Raw genomic sequence first — 23,530 nt, 5'->3', positions numbered from 1 at the left:
TGCAGTTCCTATAATAAATTTGGCCTTTGAATCCCCTGATGTTATCATAAATCAAAGATAAGTATGTGAACAATAAAAGCCAAAAATGCATAATTACTGCAGTCCAAATAACATTTTAATGTGACTGAAAAAAAAAACACAAAAGGGCAAATTGACTCAGTATTTATTTGAATAGCAATGTAGCTTATTCTGCAGTTATTTGATATATACATTTTCAGAAGATTTTATATTTTAGTCATGCAGAAGAGCCCATCGTCCTTATTACCCTCTCTTTTTTCTCCTTAATTTGTAAAAAGCCATTTCTGCCAACATACTAGTTTTCTTCCCTGTGTTATAATTTATTATTTCAGATTTCGTTTTTTGCCACAAGGGGCTTGAGTGTCACACTCGCCTCAGAATTGTAGACCTCTCTCACCTGACTTCCTTCCATACCAGCTTTTCCTCCACCCAGGCCAGAATTGTTTCTGGTCTCCAGCTAAGTCATCCATTATTCCCTTTTGACTTTGAGCATCTGTACTAGCAGTTCTCTTCTTGCTCAAATGTCATTTCTGTCTTTACTTGTGCCCCAGCCGAAAGGTCAGTTTGTCTTTGAGTTTTTTGCAACTCCAAAACAGATTATTCTGCCCTCCCAACTCCGATTCCATGTGCCTCTTACCTCATTTCTTATATTTGTCATGTCATGCCTTGCTTTATTTTCATAAGTTAAATGTGGGGCATCACACTATTTTGTTGCTTCGTTTCACTTATTTATAATGTAGTGTCTGGAATTGTGGGTGCCAAGGATCAAACTCAGACCCTTTCACATGTATGATTTTTACCACTTGAGCTATATTTCTGATTCTGTTATTTGGTATATAATCATACTTTTATTTCAGTACTTAGTTTTATATGGAGTCTTTGTGATACAGGCAATGAAATATGGAATCTTGTCAGTGTTAAAATCCATGCAAAATGCTCAGTATCTGATTATTTTCTTTTTGATGAATATATCCAGATTCTGAGAGAGCAAATACTTTTAACTGAGAAGTACACATAGACATAATTCAAAGCCATATGTTTCAGTTTTAGGCACAAAAATAGGAACTCATGCTACCTGTACTCAAAATAACTGAGGTTGTGTATCCAGACTGTCTTTCTCCCACTCACAGTGTTCATTAGTCAACAGTTGAATGAGAACGCTTGGAATTATGTTTAAAAAGTGAATCTCTGAACATTTTTAATTTTTAATAAATTTTCTATTATCAGTTCACAATTGATTGCTGCTGTAGCTACATGTTAGTAGGGAATGTGGATATTCTATAAGTGTTTAGGTAAATATATAAAAAAATGCAACAGAAAGAACTATCAATGAGTACTCAAGGACTTAATTTTTCAACTTTAGAACTTAAAGCTTAAATTGTAGGGCTTTGATCTCTTCTCTGATAAAGTCTGTGAGGTAAAATTATAAAATACAACATAATTAATTTTTTCAATACTTGATATAATACTTTTAGCCCTTGTTGATTGCTTTCATGGTCAAAGATATCTTAAAATAGGTTTCTATGCTGTTAAGGCCCCAGTTGTACTGATATATACTATATATATATATATATACTATATGTACTATATATATATTTCTTTTTGTCCCCTTAGCAAGCATTTGGTAGCACCTAACATTGTCCTTATTAGTATTTTCTTTTGATGATAAAATTATTGGTAATTTTTCAACTGTTAAATGATCAAGAATTTTGAATTTCATTTTATTTGAATTAAATATCTAAAGTCATAAATAGTTGTGATTCCCCCTCTTACCTATTTTACTTCATAAGTTTTGATCCAAGTTAAACTTAGTAAAAGGTAATCAAGTTCTTGCCTGCTCTCATTTTTTATTAGCTACTGAGAATGTTTCTAGAATAAATAACCTTCCAGAGACCTCATGGTGTAATGATGAATCTCATCAGGATTAGTTCGATTTACTTTAAATAAGAATGAATTTACTGTATAGTCCTAAGTACTTAAGTAAACATGGGAGAAGGGTGTTTTAGGCATAAGGTTTTGGAATCATCATTGCAGAGTTTCAAGTCTGTTGAAAACAGATTGTTCTAATTAGCTGTTCTTTTACTTAATTGAGGTTTATAAGAACTTAATGGAGTTTGAAGAGCAAAAGTACCTCAATATGCATAACAGGCTATTGGTGTCATTTTTTTGTTCGGTGTGTGACGTCTAATGAGAAAGCCAGCTAACCACATCTAAGTTCTCTGTAAGAGATGGAAAGAGCTGAGATTTTCTTGATTAAGGCAAAACCTTCTTAAAGTATGTTGGAGGAAGTTATAGCAAAAATAAATGCTGGATTAATTACTTAGTGAAATAATTTAAACTTTCTGTAGTTATATAATTCAAAACCCAACTACTACAGGTGTTAAACCATTGTTGTATGCATTGATTACAATTCTGGTTCATAGTTTCTTATCAAGACATGACTTTGGATTCAGGGGAAAATTCTGTAATTAACCTCATTATCAGTCTGAGTGTTTCACCTTGAATCATGCAATAAGGATATTTTATTTATTTCCTTATAAATTTACACCTAGAATTTTGCATTTGTAAAAATAATCAATCAGTACTATTAAAGTTTTAAATTAATGTTTTGGATTATTAGGAAATTACACAAAAATTTCATTTGGTTAGAAATGAAATTGGTCTGTAATTTCTTTGGGATAATTTTTACTTTTATATCACAGAAGACTCTCTGCTTTATGGTAATGTCATCTTCCATTAAAAATTTAGAGCCATACGAATAATGTTCTGACATTTTTCTTGTGGCTGATGCTTTTTGTATGTCTGGATCATGTTAGGATTGTAACTTCCGTATTTACCGCTTTTTCTGGTTAGGTAATTGTGATAGTCTCTTGGAGTTCATGTTTTAAAGCAGCATCACTCAATCAGGGATCACAGGCAGAAATCAATTTTGGAAGGGGGCCAAGAAAAAGGTTAAAAAAAGGTTAAAAAACAATTTTTATAAGGATGACATGCTGGGAATTTCTTTGAGTTTTGTGGAAGCTCTTTTACTAAATTAATCTTTTCCAGTTTTCATCAAGGTACCAGGATTAACAATACTGTACTGATAATTTCTATTCAGTACTCTAACACAGCTCCCACCTCTGTCCCAGGGTCTCCTACCACCCCCATCTCCCAACTTGGTAAATTTAAATGCAACACCCAAGCCTGTATTCCATAAGGTGGGTGAGGCTGAGGGTGGGGGTAATATTCAAAGAAAGACAAAGCACATAAACCAGGACAGACCACTTTAGTTTTCCTGTATTTCTATTTGTAGTGGTCAGTTGGATTATTCACAAATCTTCTGGTTAGGACTTTATTTTCCGGCTCTTTATAGTGTTAGATGTGGTCACAGAGTTTCATCCAGTGAAATAGGAGCAGAAGTGCTGGAATTCGAGTTCCCATAACCTTGTATCCCATTCTTGTAGCCCCCTTGTATGCTATTTTTTAAGTAGCATATTGTGACCTACCTATGTCTATAATCAGACAAGATTTGGCATTGAATATTTGTAATGTTCTTTGTCACATATTGATTCCTGAATCTTTTCCTCAATGTCATAAGAAAATGAAATAATCTGACTCTAAAAATCAGGGGAAAGAGATGAAAGGATTTGTTATATGCCTGCCAGGAGGGGTAGGCTTGGGGATGGCAAGGACCTCGGGGTGACTAGTGATGGGATTGGTGTTACAGCATTGTATACCTGAAACAATTCCATTATGAACAACTTTGAAAATCATGGTGTATTCATTAAAAATAGTTTTAAAAATAAAGGAGGCAAATACAAGGAACTATTTTTTCAGAATCTTGACTTATACTATAGTTTAAATTTCAGATATTCAAATTCTGTTACCTCTACTCCCAATTCCTGTAGTTTTCTATTTTGGTGGGAACCAAACCCTACAATTCTTGGGACTTACTCCTGGGTCTGTCCAGGGTCATCCCAGTGGTACTTGGGGACCAAATATGATGCTGGGTCAGCCTTGGGTCAAACTTAGGTCAGTCTTAGGTCAAACAAGGTAATGCCTTATTTGCTTCCCAAATCAAGTATTTGTAGGCTGAAGGCAGACATATTTCACATTATTGTTTTCCAATAGCTTATTTTCATTTTAAGATATAATTTTGTAATTGTTCTCAGTTCTCTTTGACCTCTAGAGAAATTTATAGACAGTCTTACAAATGCTTTAATTTATCAAATTTCCTTTCTACTTACTATGTTTGCTTATTTTAGACTCTCTCCCACAGTGAGCAAATCACACACATGGAGTAGGCATGCAGAGACAGATATGCTAGCTCTTAGTTTTAGTTGTCATGACAAGGTGTTTATTTTTTCAAAAAAAATTTCAAAATATAAAAGCATCTTAAAATGTAGCTGGCAAGTTTTTAAAAGTAGAAATACCTAAGAAGCAATAAAAATTAATTTCCTGAGAACCTGTGCTAGAGTTTCTTGTATGTGTGTATGCTTTTTAATTTCCTTGACAGTTAATGAGAAAGAGTAGGCATAGAAAAATTGATTTTATAACCATATGTTCACTGCTAAACTTGATCAGATAGCATTATGAAACATCACAATGATATATTGAATAGGCTAGAGTTTCATGGAGAAAGAACCACCACATAAATCATCTAACATTAAAAATATTATGAGTAGTATGTGTTGTATTATTAGTGACAATTACTTGATTAATTGCATTACATTAAGAAACATAGTTGTCTTAAAATAAGGAGTACTAATAGTGCTCTCAAAAATACATGTTCATTGAAAAAATGTTACTACAAGTGTTCTTAAGCTAGATTCATAAATATCAAGCAAAATCAGATGGGCTGATTTCAGAAGCACAGCGGTAGGGCGTTTGCCTTGCACGCAGCCAACATGGCCGACCCGAGTTCGATTCCTCCGCCCCTCTCGAAGAGCCCGGCAAGCTACCGAGAGTATCTCACCCGCACGGCAGAGCCTGGCAATCTACCCGTGACGTACTCGATATGCCAAACACAGTAACAAGTTTCATGATGGAGACATTACTGGGCCCGCTCGAGCAAATCGACGATCAACGGGAGGGCCTTTACTTACTTACTTTACTAGAGTACTAGAGTTTGAAAAGAAATGTAAAGAGCAGTTCTTCTTAGAACTCAGTTTCACACCGAAACAAGTATATTAGATATTTTTGGATTATGTCTCATATTAACAAATTTCAGTTTGATGAGAACTTTTCACCATGAGCAATTAACATGAGCAACTAAATATAGATGGTTCATGAAATTATTTTGACTTGTTATAAGCACCATACATCATTCAGACACAATTAGATGTATAGTTACACACTATAAGTGACATTCATATTTCAAGCATTTGACTTGATTCTGGGTCTGCCACTCATATCTCCATCTCTGAAAGTTATTCAGATATAAGGGTAATTCTGATAACTGTGTCTAACTGTAGTCATGCTTTGTGGTCACACAGATGGTAAAGTGAAACTGGAGATATATAAAAGGACCATCAAAATGGAAATTGGTTTGCATATAGTTGTAAATTCTTCAAAATATGGCATTACAAATGTGTAACTACAGATCTCTACCTGCACATCCATTAACTGCAAACCTTTTATATGTCTCAAAGTTCTAGATTCAGGTTTTGTTACTGTGAAGAAGAGCACAGCAAACCATTTATCTCCTCTTTTTACCAATTCAAAATAAATTGAGGAAATGTTTATAGAAACAACTACATTGAAGAAATCATATTGAAAATACTTAAAATTTCAGGCTGGAACCATAGAAAAGCAATAGGACATTTGCCTTTCAGTTGCTGACCTGAGTTAGATCCCCAGCATCCCAGAGGATCCCCCATGCATGATCCTTGAATGCAGAGCCAAACATTCCTTAAAATTAATATTTCATTGTTTTTACAGGTCATAAATTTGCTAGATTCATTTGAAGTGGCTTATTAGTCTACTTAAGAATAAAGTTCTTAACTTATTTATTTTTTGTCTTGGATTCCAGTCAGTTTAAGATGACCAAAGTCTTGCATCACAAATAAATCCAAACAGAAGTTATTCTCTCCTATAAGGTTGGAATTTAAGGTTGGAGAAGAAAAATTGCTTGGTTATGATGGGGACCTGTACTTATGTGGCTGGAATAATAAGTTATTGTTAACTTCTTAAACTTGACATTAAATAGTATATATTAAGACTTTCAAATATAATTAAACTACTCATTGCACTCATTAATTCTAGAATTTATTTTATGAGAAGACACACGCAAATAGATTTCCATCCAGAGCCATACTTAATCAGTATAGTGGGGAAAAAAGACAACCTAAAGTTTTATGAACAACTTCATTATGCAGTTGTAACCATTTAATGTTATGATTTTAAAGTATACTCCAATATAGAAAAACATGATAGATAAAATAAAAGAATAGAAAAAAGATGTTTATGTATCATATGACTAATATTATGTTCTCTAGATTATCTTTCTATAAAGGAGACTATAAAGGTAAGGTAAAGGCCCTCCCGTTGATCATCGATTTGCTCGAGCGGGCCCAGTAACGTCTCCATTGGAGACTTTGTTGTTACTGTGTCTGGCATATCGAATACTCTCGGTAGCTTGCCGGGCTCTCTACCCGCTGACGCCCTACCCGCTGTGCTATCGCTCCAATAATGTATAATCAAAATGATTCATGTTAATCATTTATTGGTTAATAAAAATTATGTCTAAGAGGTGACTGAATAATTACTTTTTATCTATTTTTCTATTTCTGTCATTTAATATTGAGTTTGTATTACTTTGGTAGTCAGAAAAAAAAGTAGGTATATTTTTAGAAAATTTGTAACACTTTTATTTAGGAGGTGGTATAGCCCACACCCAGGAGTGCTAAAGTTTTGCTCCTGGTTCTGTACTCACAGACCTCTCCCAGAGGTTCTCTGTGGACCATATACATGTCAGGAATCTTACCTCAGTTGGCTATGTGCAAGGCAAACATCCAACCTGCTATACTATTGCTCTGGCACCAACACTTTGCATTAAATAATTTTTTCTCACAATCTGTACAACATGTACATTAGAAATGGTTTTCTTATTTTTATTTACTAAAGATATTATTTTATTGTCTATACTGTTTGGGCTGGAGCGATAGCACAGCGGGTTGGCATTTGCCTTGTATGCAGCACACCCGGGTTCAATTCCTCCACCCCTTTCAGAGAGCCCGGCAAGCTACCAAGAGAATCTCGCCTGCCCGGCAAAGCCTGGCAACCTCCCCGTGACCTATTCAATATACCAAAAACAGTAACAACAAGTCTCACAATTTGTTGTGAAATGTTACTGGTGCCCACTCGAGCAAATCAATGAACAACAGGAGGACAGTGCTACTATTTGGGCTGGAGCAATAGCACAGCGGGTAGGGCATTTGCCTTGCACGCGACCGACCTGGCCGACCCGAGTTCGATTCTTCTGTCTCTCTTGGAGAGCCCGGCAAGCTACTGAGAGTATCTCACCTGCATGGCAAAGCCTGGCAAGCTACCTGTGACATATTTGATATGCCAAACACAGTAACAAGTCTCACAATGTTAAAGGGCCTGCTCGAGCAACGGGAGGACAGTGCGACAGTGCAGTGCGACTGTTTTTGTTAATCTGCTTGTTCAATAAACAGTATGTTTGGAACATTTCTTTCTAGCATGTTGAATATTTTTATATCAAGCAATGCCTAAATTTTTTGTGTGCTCTATTTTAAGTATTTCCTTATTTCATTTCTGTTTCCAATTTCTACTGTTACATACTTTCTCCTACGTAAAATTTACACTTTTTTGGCTACAATTACTTTTGAGAATGTTTGTCATTAGTCTTTGTAGGCACAGAAACTTTCCTTGAACACCTTCAGTATTCTGTCCTCATGCCTGCTTTTAGTGACTTCCTTTCAGCATGACCCGCTGTAGATAGATGATGTCTTATGTTACAAACAAACTGTCAGTGTTCAGGGTCAACACACTGTGGCAACTGGGCAATGGGGTCTGTTTTGGAACAGCATCCTATCTTTAAATGTTTCTGTACAGATGTGGCAGCAAATGCAATGAGGAATGTGTGACCTGAAAATCCTGTGGTGTTTATACTGTCTGAGTCTTTCTTATAGGGAAAATAGAGCCTGGAACTTGAGGCATAAATACAGTGGTTTGTTTCTTTGGTCTTTCTTGTCAGAGTGTCTCTATAATTTCATAGTTCAATCAGCATATTTTTATATCTAGATTCTCATCATGCTATAAAATTTGTAGGAAATAAAGAGTTATTTTATAAATCATGAACATGTATTTAGTGTTTTGATATTTGTAAGTGGAAAATGAGAAAGCACAAGTCTAAGTTAATATATTCTATTATACTGCCGTTTTTAGGTCACAGATTGCAAGAAACAAAAAGGCCCCCTACGTTCCTTTATTCTTCATATTTACCCATTGAAAATGTTTTTGATAAATCCTTTTAAAAGAATCAAAATTTTGTATTTGGCATTACTTGAATATATATTCATATAGCTATTTTTGTTGATTAATTAATTTGTCTGCCTCATAGATTGGACTTCTCTGTCCTGTGTGCTGGACTTTACAAAATTTTGAAACTGGACATGAATTTAATACTTGACCTCACTTATTTACCTCTGCCTCCTAGTAATATTTTTTGCTGATGTGAATCTCAATTTCCTCATTTTCAACTGAGGATGGTAAATGGTATCTTCTTATAAGACCATGAAAAACATAATCTCTTAAAACTTTACCTCGTTTTCCAATGCCATGAGATGATTCGTTGCATGTTGAGCACATTGATGATTTATTGCTATTGATCTTCAGAAGTAGGGTATGTGTATTCAAATTCTGCATCTGCTGCCTCTGCTCCAGAGTAATGGCTAGTTGCCTATGTCTCTGGGCAGTTAGTACATGTATAAAATTTATACAGAAGTTTTATATATATAAATGTGTGTATGTACACACACACACACACATATATATATACATATATATTGCATTGTGTTCACATGTATGTAGAATCTTGAGAACAGTTTCTGGTACAAAACACACAATAAATAGCATCCTCTAACTCTAATTGTTATAGATGTCTCTATAGTTTTGTCTCTTCACTATATCATAGTTCTTACTTAATAATTTCCTAAGAATATAAAAATGTCATTTATATTTTGAGTATAAAACCTATGATTTATTTTCCTAGAAATATGCTGTGATCTACCTAAGATGAAGAAAAGTTTGTTTCTGTAATGTAAAACAGACAAACAAATTACTTGTTTTAATGCTTATATGTTAGACTTTCAGAGTTTTCTATGAAAACATGGGCTTTTAAGAAGCAGAGAATCTGGACACAAATTTGAAAAGCATGAATGTTTAGAATGAAAAATTCATGAACCTGTTAATATGGCATATTCCACTATTCTTTGCTGATTTCAGAAGCTCCTTTTTAGGTCTTAAAATCAACTCTCATCCTCAAATAGTACAGTGAAAACCAGTCACATGAGAAGTTTAACTGACTACAGTGAACTGGGGATATTTGAAACTGTGAGGCAAACAGCTCTTGTTCTTGTGTGTGCAGATGTATGCACAGACAAGAAGGAAATTTGTGGAGGAAATTGGCCACAGAGATAAAACAATTAGATTGAGTTTTTATATTCATATCCCATTTCATTGCTGAGATACCTGTTGAAATCAGCAATAAATTATAATTAGTGATTATCATTATCTTGTATATATGCTTATAAGGAAAATTAACATGTATTATTCATCTTTTTTAGGGAATATGGAGCCATTGATGATGTAGATATTGATTTGCACATTGATGTTAGTTTTCTTGATGTAAGTAGCAGTTCATGAAATATCATGGTGTATTTATTTATTTGTTTGTTTGGGGGGCTACATCTCGTAGTAGTACGCAGTGTGTACTGCAGGCTGTGTGCTCGGAGCTCACTCCTGGTGGAATTCAGGGAATCATATGGGGTTCTGGGATTGAATCGGGATTAGTCACATGCAAGGCAAGCACATTACCCATTATACTTACCCATTATAAGTAATCTGTGAATTTCGTTAGAGTGAATTAGTTAAAAAATACAATGATTAATTTAATAATTCAAGAAATATATGTACACACGTATAGTTTTTTAATTGATTTTTGAACATATTCTGAACCTATGAGATTTATTATATCACCTCATTATTTTTTTTGTTTTGGGGGGTTTTTGTTTTTTCTTTTTTTTTGGGGAGGGTCACACTGGCAACGATACACAGAGGTTACTCCTGGCTCCGCACTCAGGAATTATTAATGGTGGTGCTCAGGGTACCATATGGGATGCTGGGAATCAAACTCAGACTGGCCACGTGCAAGGCAAATGACCTATCAGCTGTGCTATTGCTCCAGCCCCACACCTCATTATTCTTAAGCTATATTTCAGTTTTTATATATAAGGCAAATATGTAGAATAGCTTGGCTTTCTTTTCCCAAGCTAATGCATATTCCTGTAATGTATAAAGCTCAATAATTTAAGTATTTCTCCAAAATAAGTTAAATTTGCTTTTTAATATTGGGGGAAAGTCAAGAACTCTATGACTAATTATTTTTGTTTTTTGTTTTTTGCACTTTATTCAGATCTTATTCCTGGCTCTGTGCTCAGGAATCACATCTGGCAGTGCTTATGGGACCATGGGGGTGCCTGGGGTGAACTCGGGTTGTGCATGTGAAAGACAAGAATCTGATTCATTTATTATCTCTCCAGCCCCAAGGTGATTAATCCTATGCTTTTAAATATTTTTGTACAGGAGGAGATTGCTGTGGCTTGGGAAGTAATTCGTACGGAACCTATAATTGTGCGACTGCACTGTTCACTTACACAGTATTTAAATGGCCCAGGTTAGTTTATTATTCTATTAATTTGAATTCATTCTACTAGACTTTGTTTATTAAGTAAATGATTATCACACAGTAATTCTGTAAATATACGGATATCTTGATAATGGTATTTAAATATTCTTGAATATTAATAGATTGTGTCTTTACACTGTGATTATAGGTATACAGATATTTTACTGTATTCTGATATTTATTATCATATATATCACATTAGTCATATATAATCTCTTATGAGGAGAAAATAACATAAAAGCTGTTTATATAGTTGGTAAAGGTAAAGGTAAAGGCCCTCCTGTTGATCGTCGATTTGCTCGAGCGAGCCCAGTAACGTCTCCATTGGAGACTTTGTTGTTACTGTGTTTGGCATATCGAATACTCTCGGTAGCTTGCCGGGCTCTCCGAGAGGGGCGGAGGAATCGAACTCGGGTCGGCCATGTTGGCCGCTTGTAAGGCGAACACCCTACCACTGTGCTATCGCTCCAGCCCTTATATAGTTGATGCTCAATAAATATATTTTGAGTTGCTAAAGATTATTTTTATCTCTGATTCTGATTATATAATTTTATCTGATTACTGATTAGCCTAAATGTTAACATTTCTGTTTTTGAATATGGAGGCTATGCTTTGATAGTTTTTGTTTTCAAATAACTTATGGGATGATGTTTCCATATTTCAACCTTATTTCAAATTGAGTTTTACAAGGATCCTTAACATAATTCTTACAAATCTTTACTGGGATAAAATATTTTTTTCTTACTAACCAACATATGAACGAATGCATCTACTTCTGTTGTTCCATTCAGTTGCTGCTGCATAACAAATTTCCCCCTCCCCAATCCCAAATCTTGGTACGTTGAAAAATACTTAGCTGTCTCTTTTTCTTCAGGCTCAACTAGGTACCTCTCAGGTGGCAAATGGGGCTTATTTTATTGAAAGGCTGCACTACATTGGATGCTCAGGGTACTAGGCTTTCAGGTAGCTAGCGGTGATGGAGATGGCTTTGTGGAACTTGATTGGGGCACTGCAACTGGAACATTTACCTTACATGAGACTTCTACATGCTCAGTAGGTTTCCTGTAGCCTGGTGACTAGGATCCAAGAGCAAGTTTTTTTTTCTTAAATTTTTATTAGTGAAACACCATGAGATACAGTTGTAGACTTACAGAATTTTGTGCTTGGGTTTCAGTTATACAATGATCAAATACCCGTCCCTCCACCAGTGCCCATTCTCCACCACCACCAGTCCCAGTATCCCTCCCTCCCCCCATCCCCCATCCCATCCTACCTCTGCGGCAGGGCATTCCCTTTGTTATCTCTCTCCTTTTGAGTGCTGTGGTTTGCAAAAGAGACATTGAGTGGCAATCTTGTTCAGTCTATAGTCTACTCTCATCACGCATTTCCCATCCTGAGAGGAACCTCCCAACACCCTTTATTTGGTACCAAGAGCAAGTTTTTAATGTAACAGGAATATACCTAGAAAAACACGCAGTGAATCTTTCACTGAATATACTGTTAATTAAAGGTATTGAAGATCCTATGAAAACCAAGGGACCAAGGCACACATCTCAGAACTGTGGCCACCTTTAATTGACCACACTTGTTTATTGTGGTCTGGCTTTGCATGTTACTATGTATATAAAAGAACTTACATCTACCGTTAGTTTTTCCATTAGAAAATATTCAATTAACCCTTTAATTTAGGAAATATATAGAATTATATATATATAAGCAAAAATATGAAAAAAGTCAAATATATATAGGAAAAAATCTGTCATATACATATGAATATCTGTTTTGAAACTTTCTTTTGTCACATTTTTCAATTTTTATATAGTGCAATCTGCTAAAGTAATCATATACATAAAAAAATCATATAAATCAAATAAAGAACATTTTGTTTGGTAATGGTTTTGTGCTAGGTAATGACAAAGAGATGTCAATTTTAATTTTGATTTTTTTCAAACATAGAAATGTATAAAAACACTGTCTTCCCATTGTGCATCGATTTGCTTGAGCGGGCACCAGTCTCCATTGTGAGACTTGTTACGACTTTTGGCATATCAAATATGCCACGGGAAGATTTCCAGGCTCTGCCGTGCGGGCGGGATACTCTTGGTAGCTTACCAGCCTCTCCGAGAGGGACAGAGGAATCGAACCCAGGCCGGTCACGTGCAAGGCAAACACCCTACCCTCTGTGCTATCACTCCACCCAGAAATGTATAATAAAGAAGAAAAATACTTTCCTTTGAAGGAAATAAGAAACTCTCATCTTTTAACTTATTTGGGACTTGGGGGTAGCCTAAGCAGTGCTCAGAGTGTTTGGGGCTTTTCACAGTGAAACTGAGCTAACTGGGCCAGTTGATCCAGTGGCATGCCCAGTTACAGGGTACTGCTCACTGCAGTGGGATGGGAGGTTGAGTACCAGGCCAGGTCCTGGGATGCAGGTCCACTCACTCCCTGAGTTTCCCCTTCAGCTCTTCCCATGTCTTAATATCTTTTCTTTCAATATTGGTGTTAGGAACAAAACTCTGGTTGGGAACAAAACTCTGTCAATACATCTCTATTCCTGTAATTTTTTTCTAAGGTGAGATGTGACGCACTTTTAAATAATCTTGCCCAGTAACATTATGAGACTTGTTGTTACTGTGTTTGGCATATTGAATATGCCACAGGTAGCTTGCCAGGCTTTGCTGTGTGGATGAGATACTCTCGGTAGCTTGCCGGGTTCTCTGAGAGGGGTGGAGGAATTGAAAGCGGAGGAATTGAACTCAGGTCAGCCTGATCAGCCACATGCAAGGCAAACGCCATACCCACTGTGCTATCACTCCAGCTCTTCTTCACAATATTTGTTTAAAATTTTGTCAGGTTGCATAGTCTGATGAATAGATTAACAATTACATTTTAAATCACTTGATCACTTGATCACTTGACATCCCATTACTCATCGATTTGCTCAAGTGGGTGCCAGTAACATCTCCATTTGTCCCTGTCGCATGCTAGTGTAGTCCAATAGCGTCTACTCGTTCTAGGAACACAAAGAGCCTCAAACGGATCGTTCAGGGTTTTGACAAAGAAGTCTGACCATCTCGTAGGTGGGCGGCCACATAGTCTTTTGATGCGGAATCCAGTTGGCAACGACTCTAGTCCAGCGGTCCTCTCCAAATCTCATTACATGTCCAGCCCATCTGATTTTTGACGCCTTGGCAAAAGAGACAACATCCTTGATTCTTAATCATCAACAGAGATAGGAACTTTGGATTCTTTCTTTCACTTCAGTGAAGCATGATATTCCAAGCATAGCTCTTTCTATTCCTCTTTGGGAGACCCGAATAGCATTCTCATCCTGTTTTCGTAGGGCCCAGGTCTCTGAGGTATATGTTAATGCAGGAAGAACAGTGGAATTGAAGAGATGTGCATGAAGCCAAAGTTTCTTCGTCCTCTTAGCTATTTCTTCGACGCTCTTGAAGGCTTTCCAAGCCGCTCTCTTCCTCCTGCACAACTCAAGTGCCAGGTCATCCATCATGTTGACTTCTCGACCTAAGTACACATAACTGTTGCATTCGGAGATGTTCATTTCATTGAGAGCGAATGGAACATCAAGAATGAGACTGATTCCCATAAACATTGTCTTAGTGAGATTGAGCTGTAGTCTGACCTTTCCACACTCATGGTCGAAGTCAGTCAGCATTTCTGCTGCTTGGCTAATGTTTGGTGTTATTAGAAAGATATCATCAGCAAAGCGGAGGTGGTGTAGTTGCTGACCATCTATTTTTACTCCCATTCCTTCCCATTCCAGTCATCACATGGCGTTCTCAAGGGTGGCACTGAAGAGTTTCAGTGAAATGGTATCACCCTGCCGAACCCCTCTCTTGACATCAATGATCACTTCTTTGTAGAATGGTGAGATCCTGGTAGTGAATCCATAATACAGCTCACGAAGAATGCTGATGTATTGAGTTTGAACACCCTGTTTGGCTAGGGATTCGATGACCATTTCTGTCTCAACAGAATGAAAGGTCTTCTTTAAATCAATCAATGTTAGACAGAGCGGCATCTTGAACTCCTGAGAAACCTCAATGAGTTTGGTTATCGTGTGGATATGGTCGATGGTGCTGAATCCTTTGTAGAACCCGGCTTGCTCGTATGGTTGTCCTTCATCTAGTGGTTCTGCCAATCCTATTCAGGGTGACTCGAGTGAACAGCTTGTAGACAACAGACAACAGGCAGATCGGGCGATAGTTGCCAATGTCGTGGATGTCTCCCTTCTTGTACAGTAGTATAGTCCTGCTGGTTTTCCATTGGGACGGAACCTTGCATTCAGACAGGTAGCGTGTGAAGAGCTGAGCCAGTGTATTGATCAGTACCGACGGCAGATTCTTCAGGTGTTCGGGTCTGACCTTGTCTTGGTCAGGTGCTGTTTGATTCTTTACCAACAAAATGGTGTTTCAGATTTCTGAAGGGAAAACCTTGGGAATGACATATCAATCCTGCGGAATTTGGTATGTGGGCAGGTGGATGTGGCTATTAAAGAGATCTGAGTAGAAGTCATGGATAATCTTCTCCATTGCCCTTCTGGAAGATGTGATAGATCCATCAGGACGTTGGAGGGCAGTCATCTTGGTCTTGTAATTGGCAAAGGAGAGGCAGGCATTGTGGATGCTTTTGCTGGCTTCTGCTGCATCTGCCAGCGCTGGTGCTCTTCTGTCTTTGAGTTCTTCCTTTATCGCGTCTCTACACTACTTTGCGAGCTTGGACGTTCACTTGCACCTGAGGCTTGCACCAAGGTACCAGATAAATACCTCACCGGCAGACCTCCACTACCTCCACTACCTCCACTACCCAGCTGCCGCCACACTCCAGGACGCTTTCCAGACACTTAGACTGAGACTCATGCACAAGTGAAGCCCCACAGAACTAGGTAAGTGGAACTCTGAGACCTTGGACTCCAGTCACAACAGATCCGAGAACAGAGATCCTCTGCCTACTCCCACCAACCACAGGTAACCAAGGGATTAAAACCAGGAGCCCTACCCTACCCTGCCCTGTCTGCTTCCATCTATCACCGGCAACCCAGGGATTCCACACAGAAGACCCACCCTACCAGTACCAAATAAATACCACACTGGCAGACCTCCACTATCTCCACTACCTCCACTACCCAGCCACCACCACGCTTCACGACACTTTTTTGGATCGCGCAGCTGCAAAGCAGCTATGCAACACCTTATAAGACACTTGATACCCATCTTCCAGGATTGCCACTTCATATTTGATAGTGTTCAAATATAGTTTGAACCATGGGTACACCTAAAAGGGCGATTAGAGGCTGCCCTAAAAGGCTCTATACTTCTCGGAGAGCTTGGCAACCTACCAAGAGTATCCTGCTCGCACGGCATAGCCTAGCAAGCTATCCGTGGCATATTTGATATGCCAAAACCAGTAAATACAATGGGTCTCATTTCCCTGAACCTGAAAGAGCCACCAATATGGCAATTCTAAGAAGGATGTGGAAGGAGAGGCTGTTAAAAGCTCAAGGCCGAACTTGGCTGCCAAAACGAAGAAAGACAAAAATGACTGTCTGTACTTTCTCTTTTTTTTTCTTTTTCTTTTACTTTTTTTGTAGTGAGGCACCATGAGGTACAGTTGTAGACTTAAAAAAAAAATTTATTCTTGAATTTCAATTATATAACGATCAAATACTCATCCCTCCACCAGTGCCCATTTCCCACCACCATGGATCCCAATATCCCTCCCACCCCCATCCCCCCATCCCACCCTGCCTCTGTGGGAACCCTTTTGTTCTCTCTCTCCTTTTGGGTGTTGTGATTTGCAAAAGAGGCATTGAGTGGCAATCATGTTTGGTATATAGTCTACTTTCAGCATGCTTCTCCCATCCTGGGAGGATCCTCCCAACACCCTTTATTTGGTGCTCCCTTCTCTATCTGAGCTCCCTTTTCCCCTTGCATGTGTGGCAGATGAAAACCAAAATGAAATATCATTTCACACCACAGAGACTGGCCCACATCCACAAGAACAAAAGCAACTGGTGCTGCCGCGGATGTGGCGAGAAAGGGACCCTCTTCCCTGCTGGTGGGAATGCTGACTGGTTCAGCCCTTTTGGAAAACAGTATGGACAATTCTCAAAAAATTAGAAATTGAGCTCCCATTTGACCCAGCAATACCACTCCTGGGAATATATCCCAGAGAGGCAAAAAAGTATAGTCGAAGTGACATCTGCACTTGTTTGTTCATTGCAGCACTCTTTACAATAGCCAGAATCTGGAAAAAACCTGAGTGCCTGAGAACAGATGACTGGTTAAAGAAACTTTGGTACATTTACACAATTGAAGTACTATGTAGCTGTTAGAAAAGAGGAAGTCAATGAAATTTACATACAAGTGGTACTACATGGAAAGCATCATGTTAAGCAAAATGAGTCAGAAAGAGAGGGATGGATATAGAAAGATGCATTCAACTGTCTGTGCTTTCAATGCACGTACGCTGGCATCGGATGCATCCATCGAGGACCTGATGGTAAAAGTGCAAAAGATCAACATCATTGTTAATGTTGAAATCAAAAGTACGACATCATTGGTCTGACTGAGACAAGAAGGCATCAATCACATGATGCCGTTTTCAACACTGGAGAAGAACTGTTCCTCGGAACATGTAACAAAAGAGGCATCAGAGGTGTCAGTGTCCTTGTCAACATGAACTTGGCCATGAGCATTGATTCATTCGAATGCCTAACAACTCAAATCAGATGATTACACTTGAATAGATGTGGCTCACTGCTGGCATTCTCTGTCTTTGTTGTCTATGCACCAATATCCAGTTATGATGAAGAAGAAATTGAAAACTTCTACATGGAGTTGGAGAAGTTCTATAAAGAAGACCACACCTTCTACAAGATCATTGTCGGTGATTTTAATGCCAAGATAGGACCAAGAAGATCAGCCGAAGAACTCCACATTGGGACCCATGGCCTAGAATTGAACGAACAGGGTGAGAGACTGTCTGAATTCATCATGTTGACCAAGAAGACCATCCATGGTAACTCACAGTTCCAGAAGGCCGAATCTAAATGTTGGACATGGGAGTCTCCCGGAGGACAGTTCCACAATGAAATTCACCACATCATATTCAATTGACGGTTTTGCCTGACCGATGTTGCTGTTGTCCCAAAATTCCAAATGGGATTGGTCCACCGTCTCCTTCGTGCAAAATTCTACTTCACAGAGCGCGGAGAAAGGGCTGCAAAGTTTAAGAAAACTCCAAGAATGACCACCAGCTGTGATCTCTTTGGCACTATTGCGACAACATGGGAAGATGCCATCACTGACAACATTGACGAGGGATATGATCGACTGGTTCAGCACCTCCATGATTGTGCAAGGAACACCAAGAGAGAGATAGCCACACCAAAAAAAATACCTATCTTTGAAAACTCGCGAGCTTATTCGCTAATGTGACTTGGCGCAAGCCTGTCTTTTAAATTAAATTTAGATAATTTACTGTTGGTGCTACATTAGTATCTAAAAGGTAAAGGTAAAGGCCCTCCCGTTGATCGTCGATTTGCTCGAGCGGGCCCAGTAACGTCTCCATTGGAGACTTTGTTGTTACTGTGTCTGGCATATCCAATACTCTCGGTAGCTTGCCGGGCTCTCCGAGAGGGGCGGAGGAATCGAACTCGGGTCGGCCATGTTGGCCGCTTGTAAGGCGAACGCCCTACCCGCTGTGCTATCGCTCCAGCATACATTAGTATCTAAGAAACCTTATTTCTTTGTTTTCATCTCTGTTAATATGTACACTTGATTTATTTGTAACTATGAACACATTTAGTTTGTTTTTAAACCTATTCAGTCTTGAGAATGATACAGATTTGCCAAGTACAAATTTGGGAGGCATTATAGTTCCTCCACAAAGGCAATTTGCTTCATAAACTTCTGCTAGTTTGTGTCTGAAGTGCTTTAATTTTATTCATTTATAAGAAATGTTTATTTTGTGTTTGTTGTGTGTACCTGTTGGACTACTTTTCCTTCTAGATAATATCTTTTAAATACTTATTTACACTTGAAATTTGTGTACATAGGTCTTAATTCACCTCATACAAGTTTCATGTAATTATTTTATTCTTTATTTGTCCCAAAATACTTAGATTGAATCTAGAGCCTCCACGATGTTTACTTTTTCTTTAATCTTTCTTCTATCACCTCTGAATATTTTTGTGTTTTCCAACATATATTCTATCCCTTTAAGTAAGTTTGGCATGATTAATCTACTTGATGTTTTGTATATTTCTATACTCTTTACTAATACTGGTTATTTTCTCTACTATTTGTTGCTTTTATAAATGCAGTATTATTTTGAAATCTGTCATGAACATAAATCATTATGGCCAATATTCATTATTTTATTTCTGTAGATGGAGCTGTTTTTCCTCAGTCAGATATATTCCAGGAGTTGAAATGTACATCTTTCAGAAATTAGTGTGATTTGTATGGATTTTTGTATGAATTTACTCTAGTTACATTAGTTCTAAGACCGGGCAGCTGTAGTAGGTAGACTTTGAACTCTGTAGGAGCTCAGCTCCCTGTGTTTCTGTCCTGTACCTCCTTGATTGCTCAAGTCCCTGTGTTCCTGTCCTGTATCTCCATTCCCCAGATTCGGCAGGTTTGAATGGGTCACATGAACATGAGATCTTAGAGGTTGGGCACATAGAACTTTATCCTTCCTATGGAGAACAGCTAAGCTCTTGGGAGTTCTTTACCAGCTCCGCACCTTGGTGATGTAGTCATAAGTGACCCATCAGTTTTGCTCAAGACTGATCGGCTCTGTGATACAGTTGCTGGCCCAGCCTTACCCCCAGCATCTGATCAAGGCTGTGACTTGACCTGAGCTTGCACCTTTGCTTGCTTTTCTCCAGGTTTTCTATCATCTTCCTTTTCCTCCCATGCTGTGTCTTGGGAGCAGTTCTGTAGTGACTAGCTGTTTACCCCCATCTTTGCTCAGGACTGCACCCCGGGAACTGTCACCTCACATGGCGGGCTGGGGACATGAAGGTCAGAAGAATGAAGGTCAGCAGAACCTCAGGAAGCATTACCAGACTGGCCCTTTACAGAAGGGCAGGGGGGTGGGGCACTCTTTCCTTCATGCTTTGTGTGTCCCTTTCATTGGAGATTTATTAGTGGTGGTCTGCCTTCAGCTTTTCCTCTCTTTCCTAAAATGAATTTTGAGTCATCATTTCATAACTTTTATGATTTGTCCTATCTACTTTATTCACAGGAAAATGTGCTGAAAGTTTTTCACATGCCTTTATACTAGGGTTTTGGTACAAATTTTGCTAGTTTTATTTCTCTAGTGCACAGATCATGATGGAACTTGTTCAAGAGCTTTAACTCTCATTTCCATCTTACTAGTATATTTTCCCAGATGTAATTTTTCCTTGGAGAAAATTTAAGAAAAATTAATTATAATGAATAGTAACATGAATTATATATAGTATAATACAATGTATACTCACTGTCACTGTCCTCCCGTTGTTCATCAATTTGCTCGAGCGGGCCCAGTAATGTCTCCATTTTGACACTTGTTGTTACTGTGTTTGGCATATTGAATATGTCACAGGTAGCTTGCCAGGCTTTGCTGAGCGGGCGAGATACTCTCGGTAGCTTGCCGGGCTCTCCAAGAGGGGCGGAGGAATTGAACCTGGGTCGGTCGGGTCAGCCACATACAAGGCAAATGCCCTACCGCTGTGCTATCGCTCCAGCCCACAATGTATAGTATATTATTATAACAAGAGATTATTATTAAAATGGAGCAAATAATTGATCATTTCAAAAGAAATACATTTTTCCCCAACTTCGTTTATTGCAGACAAATAATAGCCAAAAAAAAAAAAGCACTTCTTCGAGACTGTTTCTGCAATGTCTTTTAGGTATGAGCATTTACAGCAAAATGAACTTGCAAAAACAATATGACTAATCCAGGGTTTAGACTGACCTAGTTAACACTTTTTTTGTGAATTAGCCTTTTTCCTTAGTATGAAAAATTCTCCTTTGAACTGTAATGCTTGACTAGGGCTTCTTTAGCAATATATCCATGAGTGAGTGAGCAAGAGCAGTAAGAAAAGAAGAAATTATCTTATTCCCTTTGAAATTAAAGATAGAAAACATTTGTACTGTACATAAATAAATAAGAAGCAATTCTTAGGATTCTTATTAGAGTATATAAGCCTAGTTTCTGATATCAAGGGCAGCTTTTAGTTTAAAATGACAACTGATTATTTATAAATATGAATTCTGTGCACATCATTGTATTATTGATATCTCTATGTTTGCATGATCTGAGTCTCAGAATAATTTTTACATCTTTTACGAATCTTAATTTATTGCATCATTGTGGGAGAGGGAAATAATAGCTTTCACTGTTTTAAAAGGTAAAGGTAAAGGCCCTCCCGTTGATCATTGATTTGCTCGAGCGGGCCCAGTAACGTCTCCATTGGAGACTTTGTTGTTACTGTGTCTGGCATATCGAATACATCACAGGGAGCTTGCTAGGCTCTGCTGTGCGGGCGAGATACTCTCGGTAGCTTGCTAGGCTCTCCGAGAGGGGCGGAGGAATCGAACTCGGGTCGGCCATGTTAGCTGCGTGCAAGGCAAATGCCCTACTGCTGTGCTATCGCTCTAGCCCTGTCTTTATTTATTTTTTTTTTTCAAAAACAACTTTTTTTTAAATATTTTTTTATTTTATAAACTAATTCACAATATTTGATTACATTTACTATTCAAACACCAATCCCACCCTCATTACACCTTCCCACAATCATATTTTGGGTATTTCCATCCCGAATCCCAATCCCTACCCCAAAGCAGAAACGAAATAATATAATATTTCCCTCTAAGATTGGTTGCCTTCTACTTTTTTTTTTATCATTTTTTTTATTAGTGAAACACCATGAAGTACACTTATAGACTTATAAATTTTTGTGCTTGGGTTTCAGTTATACAATGATCAAGTACTCATCCCTCCACCAGTGCCCATCCTCCCCCACCACGGGTCCTAGCATCCCTCTCACCCCCCATCCTCCCCCCCACCCCCCCGTCCCACCCTGCCGCAGTGGCAGGGCATTCCTCCCTGTTCTCTCTCTCTTCTTTTGGGTACTGTGTTTTGCCAGAGAGGCATTGAGTGGCAGTCATGTTTGGTCTATAGACCACTTTTAGCATGTCTCTCCCACCCTGGGAGGATCTTCACAACACCCTTTATTTGGTGCTCTCTTCTCTATCTGAGCTTCCTTCTCACCTAGCACATGTGGCTGGCCTTCAAGTCATGGAGCAAAATTCCTGGTACTAATCTGAGCCCTTCCTGGGTGTTAGTCTCCCGTTTTGTTGCTTTATGTTCCCCAGATGAATGCAGTCTTTCTGTGTCTATCCCGCTCTTTCTGACTCATTTCGCTTAACATGATACTTTCCATGTAGTACCACTTGTATGTAAATTTCATAACTTCATCTTTTCTAACAGCTACATAGTACTCCATTGTGTAAATGTACCAAAACTTCTTTAACCAGTCATCTGTTCTCGGGCACTCAGGTTTTTTCCAGATTTTGGCTATTGTAAAGAGTGCTGCAATGAACAAACACTTGCAGATGTCACTTCGACTATACATTTTTGCCTCTCTGGGATATATTCCCAGGAGTGCTATAGCTGGGTCAAATGGGAGATCGAATTCTAATTTTTTGAGAATCGTCCATACTGTTTTCCAAAAGGGTTGGACCAGCCTGCATTCCCACCAGCAGTGAAGGAGGGTCCCTTTCTCGCCACATCCGCGCCAGCACCTGTTGCTTTTGTTCTTGTGGATGTGGGCCAGTCTCTGGTGGTGTGAAATGATATCTCATTGTTGTTTTGATCTGCATCTCTCTGATGATTAGTGATGTAGAGCATTTTCTCATGTGCCTTTTTGCCATTCAGATTTCTTCTTTGCGAAAGTTTCTATTCATTTCCTCGCCCCATTTTTTGATGGGGTTGGGTGATTTCTTCTTGTGTAGTTTAACCAGTACCTTGTATATCCTTGAAATCAACCCCTTGTCGGATGTGTATTTGGTGAATATTCTTTCCCATTCTGTAGGCTGTCTTTGTATTTTGGTCACTGTTTCTTTTGAGGTGCAGAAGCTTCTTAGTTTAAGATAGTCCCATTTGTCTATCTCTGTTTTCACTTGCTCGGCCAGTGGCGTGACGTCTTTGAAGATACCACTAACTTCAATATCGTGGAGAGTTTTGCCAACTTTGTCTTCAATAAACATTATGGATTCCGGTCTGATGTTGAGGTCATAAATCCATTTCGATCTTACTTTTGTGCATGGCGTTAGGCAGAGATCTGAGCCCACTTTTTTGCATGTAGCCGTCCAGTTTTGCCAGCACAATTTATTAAAGAGGCTTTCCCTGCTCCATTTCACTTTTCTTGCCCCCTTATCGAAGATTAGATGATTATATGTTTGGGAGGAGATGTCAGTATATTCAACTCTATTCCATTGGTCTGCAGCTCTGCTTTTGTTCCAGTACCATGCTGTTTTGATTATTACTGCTTTGTAGTAGAGCTTGAAGTTAGGTAGG

At 38.4% G+C, this 23,530-nt stretch overlaps 1 protein-coding gene across 3 annotated transcripts in view; it reads left to right on the top strand.

Annotated features, from left to right (window-relative positions):
- Positions 1–23,530, top strand: part of PARP8 (poly(ADP-ribose) polymerase family member 8) — a 187,647-nt gene that overhangs the window by 107,909 nt on the left and 56,208 nt on the right. For all 3 annotated transcript variants that reach the window (XM_056112111.1, XM_056112112.1, XM_056112110.1), the window contains exons 9-10: positions 9,813–9,873; positions 10,831–10,921. In XM_056112111.1, coding sequence (XP_055968086.1) covers positions 9,813–9,873; positions 10,831–10,921 — 152 coding nt within the window. The remainder of the gene's footprint in view (positions 1–9,812; positions 9,874–10,830; positions 10,922–23,530) is intronic.

This window comes from Sorex fumeus, unplaced genomic scaffold (assembly GCF_029834395.1).
Source record: "Sorex fumeus unplaced genomic scaffold, SorFum_2.1 ptg000015l, whole genome shotgun sequence".
Classification (NCBI taxonomy): domain Eukaryota; kingdom Metazoa; phylum Chordata; class Mammalia; order Eulipotyphla; family Soricidae; genus Sorex; species Sorex fumeus.
Note: the sequence above shows the minus strand (reverse complement) of the source record. Positions and strands in the feature narration are given on the sequence as shown.